This window comes from Anolis carolinensis, chromosome 5, assembly GCF_035594765.1.
Source record: "Anolis carolinensis isolate JA03-04 chromosome 5, rAnoCar3.1.pri, whole genome shotgun sequence".
Classification (NCBI taxonomy): Eukaryota; Metazoa; Chordata; class Lepidosauria; order Squamata; family Dactyloidae; genus Anolis; species Anolis carolinensis.
The window spans coordinates 200,143,094-200,156,882 of record NC_085845.1 but is presented as its reverse complement, the minus strand read 5'-3'; the positions used below and the strand labels follow the sequence as shown (position 1 = coordinate 200,156,882).

At 42.1% G+C, this 13,789-nt stretch overlaps 1 protein-coding gene across 4 annotated transcripts in view; it reads right to left on the bottom strand.

Annotated features, from left to right (window-relative positions):
* Positions 1-6,327, bottom strand: part of lrguk (leucine rich repeats and guanylate kinase domain containing) — a 97,126-nt gene extending 90,799 nt beyond the window's left edge. For 2 of the 4 annotated variants that reach the window (XM_062981252.1, XM_008110282.3), the window contains exon 1: positions 5,941-6,326. In XM_062981252.1, the coding sequence (XP_062837322.1) occupies positions 5,941-6,222 (282 nt within the window). In that variant the 5' untranslated portion in view covers positions 6,223-6,326. Of the gene's footprint in view, positions 1-5,940 lie in introns of all 4 variants that reach the window. The other 2 variants (XM_062981254.1, XM_062981253.1) reach the window with 2 other exon arrangements.
* Between the last annotated feature and the right edge of the window lie 7,462 nt (positions 6,328-13,789).

The following is a 13,789-nucleotide window of genomic DNA, read 5'->3' as shown; positions in this document are numbered from 1 at the left end:
CCCCCATTGAGCCAGTCCAAAGTTCCCTTCCTTTCTCTGGCTCCACCAAAGGTGCTAGGCGTTCCATAGCCCTCGACATTATTGCCAGGGTGGTCTCCATCGCCAACATCCTCTCCTCCAGGAACACCATCCTTTGTGGGGATGGGAAGTGTAGATCTCCCTCTCCTCCAGTGCTGTCTTTCTGCACTCCTCCACGCCTCTGGGTTACCCCGTTCGGCTGGGCATAAGCGGTGGATGACGCTAGGGCTGCCAGCTGGTGGAAATCAGCATCCGGCTCGTCGGGGGTGCCCCGTCCCAACTGACCTCCTCCTGCGCCCAGGAGTTCGTCTTCCTCTGTCTGCATATCGCACCTCACCACTGCAGCGGGATGGTGCCAAATTCTTGGCTTTGCTGTCGGCTCACTACAGCCGCTCCTGAATGAATACACGAGACTAGTTGTGTTGTCACCAGAAAGTTTACTGCAGGAAACATCGACATGGAAAAAGCCAAGAATGGGAGGTGTCTGCCAGCATTCCTTTTTATACCCTCCCCCCTCATTTGAAAACGCATTTCCCACCCAACAAAACCCCGCGAAGTTTCCCCGCCAAGTCCAGCAGCTGTTTCTTCTCAGGATCCCGAGATGCAGGTGTCTTATCAGTACACATTGTCAGTGACCCTGAAACTCAGAGCCATACCCAGGCTCTAGTAGCAGGGTTCTGACATCAGACAATGTTTGTTTCAAATTAAATTGTTTTCCAATTAATTTATTGTATATGAAACCCATCAGACCTTTCTCCTTTATCTAATTTCCACTTTAAAATCTGTTTCTGGACATTACTTTTTCCTCCAATCCATAATACTTTGTTTCAGATAATTCCAAAGAAGCCAATTACATTGACCACAATTGTCCCATAGGCTTTTTTTAGCTGCTGCATCACACTGTTGGCTGATGTCCATGAAGATTCCAAGATCTTTTTCACATGGATTGTTGTCGAACCAGGCGTCACCCATCCTGCATCATTGCATTTCATTTTTTCTGCCTAAGTGTAGTATCTTACATTTGTCCTTGTTGAAATTCATTTTGTTAGTTTTGGCCAATCAGCTCTCTAATCTGCTAAGGTCATTTTGAATTCTCCAAGAGATTGACATCTCCAGGTCATCCTTTGTTTGGATATCAGCCAGAATGCTGGCATTGCCCCCCCCCCCCACCATGTGTGACAGAAAGTTGCTGCCAACTATGAGAGAAAAAGGGCTGAACACTATGAAAGCCATACACTGCATACACTGCCCCTTCCCAGGAGACTTAAATCAAGGAAAATTTTCATGAGAACCACCACTCCTTTTAATGTTTTATTATTTATTTATTTATTTACAGTATTTATATCCTGCCCTTCTCACCCCAAAGGGGACTCAGAGCGGCCTTACAAACAGGCAATCATTTGATGCTATAAACATGCATATAAAACATAAAAAGTTACATTAAAAACTGAAACATTGAAACAAGTCAATTAAAAACAAAAATTAAAATCACACTGTCCAAAATCATAATCCAAGGCTGTTCCATTGGTCATATCACTATTGCTTATTCTGTTATTGCACTACGACTTGCTATTCGAACACTTGGTCCCATAGCCATGTTTTTACTTTCTTCCTGAAGGACAGGAAGAAGGGGGCTGCTCTAATTTTGCTGGGGGAGGGGGGGTTAGTTCTACAGACGAGGGGTCACTACCGAGAAGGCTCTGTCTCGCGTCCCCACCAGCTGCACCTGTGAAGGAACTGGGACCAAGAGCAGGGCCTCCTCAGAAGATATTAATCTCCGAGGTGGATCATAGAGGGAGATATTTTCAAGAAGGTAATCTGGGCTAGATTAGTTTAGAGCTTTATAGGCTAAAGCCAGCACTTTGAATTGTGCTCAGTAGCAAACTGGAAGCCAGTGGAGCTGACATAACAGGGGGGTTGTGTGCTCCCTGTAGGCTGCTCCAATGATAAATCTTCCCCAAGCAACAGCAAGAGTATCCCTCTGGGCAGCTGCACCAGGAAATCCCAACTGAATGGCCCCCATAAGGGTCTTCCTCCTGGGGCAGACCAAGAATGGGCAACTTAGAAGTCCTTGAACAGACTTAGTGGTGGTTTTGGGAAATCAAAAGACAACCTGGCAAAATGGCACTACCTAGAAGAATCCTCCACCTTGTGCGACTGTGGAGAAGAACAAACAGCTCAACATCTGTATGCTTGCCCACAATGCCCTGCCTCATGCACAGAGGAATAACTGTTCAAAATTACAGACAATGCGGTCACTTCGGGCCATACAGCCTGAAAGCAACCCAATGTGGTCACTGTCGCCCATTTTTAGTCTAAAAATATTTAGCCCCTTGAGTTTCATCTATTTTATCAGTTTTACACTTCTTTATTTATGCAATGGTTTTGACATGAAATAAATAAATAAATAAAGCCAGCATGCCAACGACTTAAATAAAGAAACAACTTCCTATGAGCCACAGAGATACTTTCAGGAATACCTCAGCAAGCGAGAGTCCAAAAGTGGCAGGCTAAAACCCAGAACCTCAATCAGTGGATGATACCAGATGAGAAACTCCTCCCCAGACACAAAGACAATAAAGTCCTAAATGGCTCTGGCCCAGCTTAACTGTTCCAATGTATCTCTCCCTATGACCTAGTCTGGATGCTAAGATCATCGGGGGAGGCCCTGCTCTGGGTCCCACCTCCTTCTCAGGTGCGGCTGGTAAAGACAAGGGACAGGGCCTTCTCTGTGGTGGTCCCTTGGCTGTGGAACTCCCTCCCCAGTGAAATCAGATCAGCTCTCTCCCTGCTAATCTTTAGAAAGAAATCAAAAACGGTAGGACCAAGCCTTTGGAGAGTAATCAGTGCAGTAGGTGGATATGAAATGAGTGCAATAAGACTGGGATGGCTCCTGGACTATGATTTTGGATCTGTGCGATTTTAATATTTGATTTTGATGTACTGATGTTGATTTTTAAATTTTTATGTATGTTAAGGTACAGTAGAGTCTCACTTATTCAACATTCGCTTATCCAATGTTCTGGATTATCCAACGCAGTCTTCCTCCACAGCTGTTTCTCTAGGCAGCAAGGACTGAACTTTTTATGCATTTAATTTCTGACAATGTTGTTACTCTAAGTTCATTTTATGCAATTCTATCTTTATTTGTAGTCAATTTGTTAGTAGCCAATGTTTTTGTAGTCAATGTTTTCAATACATTGTGATATTTTGGTGCTAAATTTGTAAATACAGTAACTACTACATAATGTTACCATATATTGAACTGCTTTTTCTGTCCATTTGTTGAAAAATATGATGTTTTGGTACTTAATTTGTAAAATCATAACGTAATTTGATGTTTAATAGGCTTTTCCTTAATCCCTCCTTATTATCCAACATTTTCGCTTATCCAAAATTCTGCTGGCCCATTTATGTTGGCTAAGCCTCACAGGTGCAGCTGGCGGGGACAAGAGACAGGGCTTTTCCAGTGGTGGCTCCCCGCCTATGGAACGCCCTCCCCAGTGAAATCAGGCAGGCTCCCTCCCTCCTATCCTTCAGTAGGAAGGTTAAAACGTGGTTGTGGGGCCAGGCTTTCGAATAAGAATCAGCAGCGCTAATTATTATTATGTATGCCGGAACTCAATCGACAGACCCAGTCCTTTAAAATTGAACACGCCCATCTGTATTTTAGAATGTGTTTTATGAATGTCCGATGTAAGTTAATAATTTTTAACTGTTCTATAGTGCATTGTACAATTTGTATATATGTGTTTTATTGTAAGCCACCCTGAGTCCCCTGTTGGGTGAGAAGGGTAGGATATAATTTTTTTTGTGTCAGGAGCAACCAGAGTTGCTTCTGGAGTGAGAGATTTGGCCGTCTGCAAGGACGTTGCCCAGGGGACGCCCGGATGTTTTTATGTTTTTACCATCCTTGTGGGAGGCTTCTCTCATGTCCCCGCATGGAGCTGGAGCTGATAGAGGGAGCTCATCTGCGCTCTCCCCGGGTGGGATTCGAACCTGGCAGCCTTCAGGTCAGCAACCCAACTTTCAAGTCACGAGGCTTTTATCCCCTAGGCCACCGGAGGCTCCATAAATATTGTAATAAATAAATAAATAATCAATAAGTGAGACTCTACTGCAGGGGTCCCCAAACTTTTAAAGCAGAGGGCTGGTCCACAATCCTTCAGACTGTGGAGGGACCGAATTCTCATTTGAAAAAAAAACCTAAACAAATTCCTGTGCACACGGCACATGTCTTATTTGTAGTGCAAAACAACAACAACAATGAAAGAACAATACAATATTTAAAAATGAAAACAATTGTAGCCAACATAAACCTATCAGGATTTCAATGGGAAGAGAGGGCCTGCTTCTGGCCAATGAGATAGTCAAGTTAATTAGGATTGTTGTTGTTGTGCCTTCAAGTCATTTCAGACTTTGGGAGAGCCTAAGTCTAAAATTATTTATTTATTCATTTACTACATTTATTTATTACATTTATATCCTGCCCTTCTCACCCCGAAGGAGACTCAGAGCAGCTGTATGTACATACAATATATTATATTATTAGCATAGAACAATATTAGCATTATATATTACTATATCGAACTATATCACTATACTGTAATATTATATGTAATATATAACCTATAATTAATATTATTATATGGTATTATTAGTATTATATTGTATAAAGTTATAATATTATTATCAATATTATATGTACATACAATATATTATATTATTTAAAATGATATAAAAATATTATTTATTTATTTAGTTGCTACATTTATATGCCGCCCTTCTCACCCCGAAGGGGACTCAGAGCAGCTTACAAATTAAATTTACATACAATATTATATTAGCATAGTACAATACTGGTAATAAATTACTATATTGTACTGTATCAATATATTGTAATATTATTAGTAATATTACATGTAAAATAGATAATTAATATTATTATATTGTACTATTAGTATTATATAGGAGCCTCTGATGGCCTAGGGGATAAAAGCCTCGTGACTTGAAGGTTGGGTTGCTGACCTGAAAGCTGCCAGGTTTGAATCCCACCCGGGGAGAGTGCGGGTGAGCTCCCTCTATCAGCTCCAGCTCCATGCGGGGACATGAGAGAAGCCATCAAAACAGACGGCCAATTCTCTCACTCCAAAAGCAACTCCGGTTGCTCCTGACACACAAAAAAAAGTATTATATCGTATTACAATATAATATTATTAATATTATATGTATATACACTATGTTATAATTATTATATATTATTATGTTATAAATTATGTTATAAAACTGAGGGCAGGGGCCAGGTAAATGACCTTGGAGGGCCGCATCCGGCCCCCGGGCCTTAGTTTGGGGACCCCTGCTCTACTGTATATGTTTATTGTATTTGTATGTTTGTTTGTATGGCATTTAACTGTTGCCAATTTGGAAGCCGCTCTGAGTCCCCTTCGGGGTGAGATAGAGCAGGGTATAAATGTAGTAAATGGGCCTTTTCAGTGGTGGCCCCCCGCCTATGGAACGCCCTCCCAAACGAAATTAGGGAAGCTCCCTCCCTCCTGTCCTTCCGAAAAAGAACAAAAACGTGGTTATGGGAGCAGGCATTTGAGCATGAGTAACAGCAGAATTGCGATATGAATATATGACTCATTGACACACCCCCACCTGGACATGAAAAATGCGCCTGAAATGTATATTTAGATGTATAATTATGCTGTTTTTAATTTATATTTTAATTTTATTGTAATTTTTAATCTTGGATGACTTTTAATTTGATGTAAACTGTGTTTGTGATGTATATTGTAAGCCGCCCTGAGTCCCCTGATGGGTGAGAAGGGCGGGGTAGAAATAAATAAATAAATAAATAGTAAATAAATAAAATAAATAAAGAAGGTGCCTGCAAAGGAAGGTGAAGCATGGCGGGCTGACCTCCAGGGGGGGTTCTGGCTCAGGCTCCGGCTCGGACTCGGTGGACTCCTCCTCGGCCTCTTCTTCCTCCTCGGCCTCCTCCTCCTCCTCCTCGGCCCGCTCTTTTTGGTCGTCGATGCTGTCTTCGATTTCTCGTGAGAACCGCTCCCCGACGCGGCCCAGCAGCTGCGAGAAGCTGTGGGGAGACGAGCCCGCCACCGCCGTCCAGGAGCGCATCAGGCCCATCACCACCTCGGTGGCGCCCTTCAGGGACAGCAGCCCCTTCCGCCCCGCGCCCTCCATGGCCTCGCCTCGCCTTCCCCCCCCAAAAAAACACCTCAAGGCAGCGCCATCTTCGTTTACACGCCGTTGCCGGGCAACTAGCCGCAAAGCCTGTCGGGAGGCGTAGCCGCTGCCCTATCAGTGGCGCCGAACGGGGCGCGCGACGATGCGTTGCCTAGCAACCGGGGAGCCTTGCGAGCCGAGAGTCGCTGAGGGAACAAGGCCTGTGTCCGTTCTCCCACGAAGGAAGGCACAATCCAAGCCCCCCCGACAGATGGGCATCCGGACTCTGCTTAGACACCTCCAGAGAAGGAGACTCCACCAGACTGCCATGCAGTCCAAGTCGTATCAAACTGCATTCATTCTACAGTATAGTTAAGGCCTAGGCAAACTTGGGCCTTTCAGGTATTTTGGACTCCAACTCCTCATCTTGTGTTGTCGAAGGCTTTCACGCCCGGAATCACTAGGTTGCTTGTGAGTTTTTCCGGGCAGTGTGGCCATATTCCAGAAGCATTATTTATTTAATACATTTTTATCCTGCCCTTCTCACCCCGAAGGGGACTCAGAGCGGCCTACAAATTAAATTTACATACAATACTATATTATTAGCATAGCACAATACTGGCAATAAATTACCATATTGTACTATATCTATATATTGTAATATTATTAATAATATTACATGTAATATATAATATATAATTAATATTATTATATTGTATTATTAGTATTATATTGTGTTACAAAGTAATATTATTAATATTACCGGTATATGCATATACAATATATACAATATATTGTAATATATATATTGGTGGTAGTTAAGGTAAAGGGTAAAGGTTTCCCCCTGACATTAAGTCCATTATAAATGGGTTATATAGCTGTGTGGGAGGGCCTTGAGTCTACACTGCCATATAATCCACTTAAAATCAGATAATCTGTATTTTATAGGCAGTGGGGAAGAGGCCTAAGTGAGGCCTAACTCGGCCTGTCCCCTGGGCTGAGTGGGTTGCTAGTGGGCGGAGCTTAGCCTTCTAACTGGCCGCAATTGGATAAAAACAATTATTCTTCTCCCTCTAATTAGGACTTTATTTTACTTTCCTTTTTGTTGTATGAACGTAGAGGCATGGATGAGGGGTTGTGCTGGCAAGTTTAGTGTTTCTGGGATGCGTAGTTTTTTTTGTTTTGTCCTAGGCCGAAATTTCATTACCCTTTTATATATATAGATTGTAATATTATTAATAATAGGCCCGGGCTGTGCTATATCTATATATTGTAGTATTATTAATAACAGGCTCGGGCTGTGGTGCAGGCTGGAGAGCAGCCAGTTGCAACCAGCTACAATGAATCACTCTGACCAGGAGGTCATGAGTTCGAGGCCCGCTCGGAGCCTATGTTTGTCTTGTCTTTGTTCTATGTTAAAGGCATTGAATGTTTGCCTATATGTGTAATGTGATCCGCCCTGAGTCCCCTTCGGGGTGAGAAGGGCGGAATATAAATGCTGTAAATAAATAAATATATAAATAATATTACATATAATATATAATATATAATTAATATTATATTGTATTATTAGTATTATATTGTATTACAAAATAATATTATTAATATTACCGGTATATGCATATACAATATATTATAATATATATTATTGCAAATTATATTGTATATATGTATATATACATGTGTGTATACATACATACATACATATACACATATATACACATAATTAGCAAAGCATGTTACTGGTGGGAGGGACCTTCAGTTGGAGCAAGGAGACAAGATGGAAACTGTCTTTGCTGGTTCCCTCTTTGCTCTGGCACCGTTATCTCCTGACGTTTCGCCCACATCTATGGCAGGCATCCTCAGAGGTTGTGAGGTCTGTTGGACACTAGGCAAGTGGGGTTTATATATCTGTGGATTAATGTCCAGGGTGGAAGAAAGAACTCTTGTCTGTTGGAGGCAAGTGTGAATGTTGCAATTGGCCACTTTAATTAGCATGGAAAAGCCTTGCAGCTTCAAAGCCTGGCTGCTTCCTGCCTGGGGGAATCCTTTGTTAGGAGGTGTTAGCTGGCCCTGATTGTTTCTTGTCTGGAAGTCCCGTTTTTTGAGTGTTGTTCTTTATTTGCTGTCCTGATTTTAGAGTTTTTTTTATACTGGTAGCTAGAATTCTTCAATGTGACATCTTTTCAGATATTTAAACGTGGCTTTCATGTCCCCTTCTCTCACCCTTCTCTTCTCCAAACTGAACAGACCCGGCTTCCTCACTCCTCAAAGGGATTCATAGTTTCTAGACCTTTCTTTATTTTAGTCACCTTCTGTGCATATTTCTAGATTAAATTTTCTTTTTACAGTTTAGCAGTCTGCATGTTGTTTTTGTATGTGTGAAGGGAACAAATGTGGAGCAGTGACACGAATGACAGGATATTGCCTCAGTTCAACCATGACATTCACAGAGGGACCGCTACTTTCAAATTCCTTGAGGATACATGTAATAACCAATTCGTTGCCCAAAATAACACTAGGTAACAAAATTTCAAACAAATTTCGTAGTTTAATACACTTTTCCATATTTTTATGATGGAACCAAGTAGGAAATGACATTAGAATCATAGAATCATAGAATCATAGAATAGTAGAGTTGGAAGAGACCTCATGGGCCATCCAGTCCAACCCCCCGCTAAGAAGCAGGAACAGATGGCCATCCAGCCTCTGCTTAAAAGTTTCCAAAGAAGGAGCCTCCACCACAGTCCGGGGGAGAGAGTTCCACTGCCGAACAGCCCTCACAGTGAGGAAGTTCTTCCTGATGTTCAGGTGGAATCTCCTTTCCTGTAGTTTGAAGCCATTGTTCCGTGTCCTAGTCTGCAGGGCAGCAGAAAATAAGCTTGCTCCCTCCTCCCTATGACTTCCCCTCACATATTTGTACATGGCTATCATGTCTCCTCTCAGCCTTCTCTTCTGCAGGCTAAACATGCCCAGCTCTTTAAGCCTCTCCTCATAGGGCTTGTTCTCCAGACCCTTAATCATTTTAGTCGCCCTCCTCTGGACGCTTTCCAGCTTGTCAGCATCTCCCTTCAACTGTGGTGCCCAAAATTGGACACAGTATTCCAGGTGTGGTCTGACCAAGGCAGAATAGAGGGGGAGCATGACTTCCCTGGATCTAGACATTGATTAACTCAGGATCAAAAATTGTGTTACATAGTGTAATCCTTGATTGCTTCACTTGTCGCTTGAAGACGAGAACTTCCTTATGGACATTATCTGCTGACTTTCTATCTTTTGCGCTTCAGGGAGAAGTTGCAACAACAGCAGTTAAAGTCACCCAAATGACTTTCTTTCATTATCTCGCTGGCAATAAATGTGAAATGCCTTTTAATGAGAGGAGAGAATGGGAGATCTCCACTCTGCTGCTCTTTGCCCGCATCCAAAGTTGCCCTGGGAAGATGCCTGTGTATGGCATGCTGGGAATAGCTACAGGAACATTTGGGATGTCTTGATTTGAGGTGCAAGATTGTTATTATAATATTACATTTTCAAATAAGGCCAGCTCTGGCCATATTAATCTAGTCATCTGTAGCCAGGAATAATCAGGACTGAAAACCAGGAAGGGCTTCTCTATCTTTAATGGTTTCAGCAGGTATTGCTTGCCATGGTAACACACTAGGTAACCAGATACACCAGGTAACACACTAAAATTCCTTATTTAAACAATTCACTAGGTAACATGATTTTTTTCTGGGATATAAATGTCATATCCTAATTAGTTCTATCATAAAAAAACATGCAAAAACTTTGTCTTTGTGGGAGGGACATCCTACAGCACAGTTTGTTACAGTATTTCAATGAATATCTCATAAGAGTCTCAATCACTTCAGCCTAGTTTGTGGCACAAAAACAAAGTGTCTGGAGTAGAACAACTACTTTCAAAAGAAGAATTGTACAATTAAAATAGGAAATAGCACTTTCAAACCAGGAACAGATAATTTTTCAAATTTTGTTACGTAGTGTTATAAATGATACAGGATTCTTCTCCAGTTTTCAGTCTGGCAAATCTAGGAGGAATTGTGTATACCCTGAACAAATCTGGCCAGGAAATCCCATAGGTTTGCCTTGAAGTAGCCATAGGTCAGAACCAACTCGAAGGCACATAAGAACAAGAAGAGAATTTTCCCCATTTGCTATTATGCTGGGATCTGATATCCTGCCACCATTTACTGGCTGCAGAACTAATAATAATAATAATAATAATAATAAATAGGTTGACAAATGAAAGCATCATTCTTGTCTCAGTCTGAACACCACTTGCTCTTTAGTGGAAACATTTTACATTTACTTGAAATTAATCTAATGGAGAGATGTGGAGTGAGCTTTCTTAGCTGAACTGGGCTTGAATTTATTTTTTTAAAGCCAACGGTTGAAACTTTATAAAACAAATGAGTTTCCAATAATAAATCCAAGTACCATCAAGCCAAGAAAGCCACATCTTGCCATTAGATTAAATTTAAGGTAACTGTGTGTATCTTGTCAGACTCTGAAAAAGCCAAGCATGTCATAGAGACTAATTAATACGCAGGTTAAAGCAAAAGATGTCAAGAAGCAATGTTCTGGACATGGGTTTCCCACACTGAATTCCAAATCCAGACTTGGGTTCTTCCAGCAGTCGGATGTGCTTTGGCCAAGAAAGTCCACTCATTATTTGATGAGTGTGTCATTTTTCTCCCATTGAATTGATGCTTCAGTTGAGACCTGTGTTTATGAGAGAGAACAATATTTCCTGTGTGATTTGCAACCAAGTGATGACAAGTTGTGAATAATCCCTAAAGACCGGAACAGACATCAAGCGACATTTGTCCAAAACTGATACTTTGCAAGGAAAATCAGTCAAATGGACAGAATTAGCTAGAGAAAGGCAATGTCTCCTTTCCCCATTAGTGAGAGCAATTGTTGTTGACAACTGGAATTGCTAGCTATTGGCCGCCCGACTTCTCATTTACCCAAGTGAACTATGATAGACAGCCTGGAAATGCAGCCGGTCTCAACTTGTCATTTACCATCAAGATGACTTGGAGTTATGGCAAATGACCTATTATTATTATATTTATTTATATGCTGCTTTTCTCTCCATAAGGAGACCTATGAATGAGAGATCTCTAAAACAGCCGGTAGGCTGTTAGAAATTGTGGGAGCTGAAGTCCAAAACACCTGGAGGGAGAGCCCAAGTTTGCCCATGTCTGCTCTACATCATCCTTTTAATCAACAGCTCTATTCACATCTTGAAAACTTAGGGCAGTTGTGGCTTCCATCGAGTCTATCCATTTGTAAGCTCAGAAAAACATTATAATATATTTGACTATTTCTTCTCAAACTAGCTTTGGGTTTCCTCTGGCTGTCTGGTCAACAGGATTTCCATTTCAAAGTCCTGCCGTGGCCACAGGGGGGAAAGCATGAAGGAAGCTCTATCCGTCAGATGTCCACATTCGAAATCCCATCTGGAGGTGTGGGATTCCCGAGGTGCAAAAGGCCACCTATAATCGGATTAATGGCAAGGCTGGTGAGGCATCTGTGGAAGATTGAAGCCACCAGCTTGATGGGTGGCTAACAAAAGGAAGGGCTAGCCCCCAAAGGTGGGCTTCATGAACTTCTGTGGCACCTGGCATCTCGCCAGCCAAGGTTAATGAGTTCTCCCCATCCAAGGGTCCCGGAGTTTATGTCCCCACCATCTGGAAAATGCCGTCCCTTCCCACTGGGATTTCCAAGGGTTCAGCCCAGAGAAAGGATGATTAAAAACTCCAGACTTTAAAGGAACAACAAGAGCTGCCACCAACACCCACCACCTGCTCAGCTTTGGGGGAGAGAGGATGGATGCTCCCTCGCTCATCATTTGCAAAAGCTTCTTCCACAGCATCTCTCTGCAGCAACTGGCTATTAGATGTCTGCTAGATATAGTCTCAGTGTTGCAGGAAAAAACTTTCTGAATGATTTAGAAAAGTGCAGAGAAATGATGGGGATTCTGATGGACACAGCTAGCCTCAAAGCTGATACTCAATTGGTGAAAGATGGTAAGAGCTATTTAATAGTGGAACAGACTGTCTTAGGAGTGACAGATCCTGTTTAAAGATCTCACTTTGGAGTTCTTTAAACAGGAAATGAATGGCCATCTTTTAGGAGTGCTTTAGGAGTGCATTTCTGCATGTATCAAATGGCGTTTGAGGTCCTTTCTGTGTTTATGCTTTTTTTTTAGAGACCCAGAAAGAAAATGAAAGGCTGAGTACTTCCTCCATGTGTTTTTCCAACCATTCCTGGGCCCCTGACCAATCAAGCATTTCTCGGTACAGTTTTGATTAATAAAGAGCACAATGCGCCAGGATCAAGGACTGTAAGCTGTGTGAGAAAAGGGTTTTTATGCATTTCAACTGGGACTGCAATAAATAACATAAGGACGAAAGTAGATCACAGCAAAGTCTAGGTAGTCCAGGATCTTGATAGCCGATAACTGGAAGTCCAGAGAGTCACATTAAATTCTAGTGCCAGGCACTCAATAGGTACTTGTAGGATTTAAATAGGTTGTGTTTGCTCATTCAAGACCAAACATGTATTCAAGGAATACACTGGTTGTCCTTCACTGGAAAGCACCTTGGCCCAAGTTTCTGAGTGACCGTTTTACTGTGGAACTTTTTAGAGTAACATGGGGTCTGTCTACATTTAATGTATGTGTGATCTGAAAAATAAAAGACAGACTTCATAATACAAAGGCTGGTTGATACAATTTGATGGAGCCACAACTAGTCTCCTTGTCAGATGCATGGGAACACAAAACTAATAAAAAGTGGCCATGTTTCCAGCATTAAAGACACTGACTCGAAGCTCTCTCAGTCCCTGTGATGTTCCTGGATGCAGGGCTGAGCCATAATTACACATATCTAAATAATCTTTCAGATCTCTTTCACTGGCTGTTCCTTATTAACATCTCAGCAGGCTTTAATTTTCGGATAAAGGCTTGAGTATCAATTCGCATGGCCCTTGGAACAGGAGAAGGGGGACTGCTCTCTTTCATGCACAGATTTGACAGGGTGCCTTTTGTCCTTTTGTGCAGCAATCTTTGCGTCCCCTCGCCCGCCCTCCCCGCAATTAATGCTCTTATTCCTTCGGAGTTTGGCTTTGATTCTCTTCACTTTGCCAATTGGCCAGATCAAATCCACTTTGAAAGCTAAGAGGGGGGTTAGATTTAGGCCGCTTTGGCGCAGTCTAATTGGGTGCAGACGAGGAGGGCCCCCAAACAGCCAATAGTCCTGGTAGAGGATGGGCTGATCAGACCACCTCCAGACGGCTCACATTCCTCATAAAGGTTGGGCTGTTCTGTTTCTTGATGGCATCCTTTGTAGCAGTTGTTCCTGCCCTCAAATCCAATCATACCATAAATATACCGGGTTTCAGCCATCATCTTTTATCTCTTTCAGATGTTCTTAACTGTTATCCGCAGATGGTTTTCTTTCCTCTCCAACTTCTTCATGCAACATGCCATCAGTTTTTTTTAAAGGTTTCCCCTGACATTAAGTCCAGTCATGTCTGACTCTGAGGGTTGGTGCTC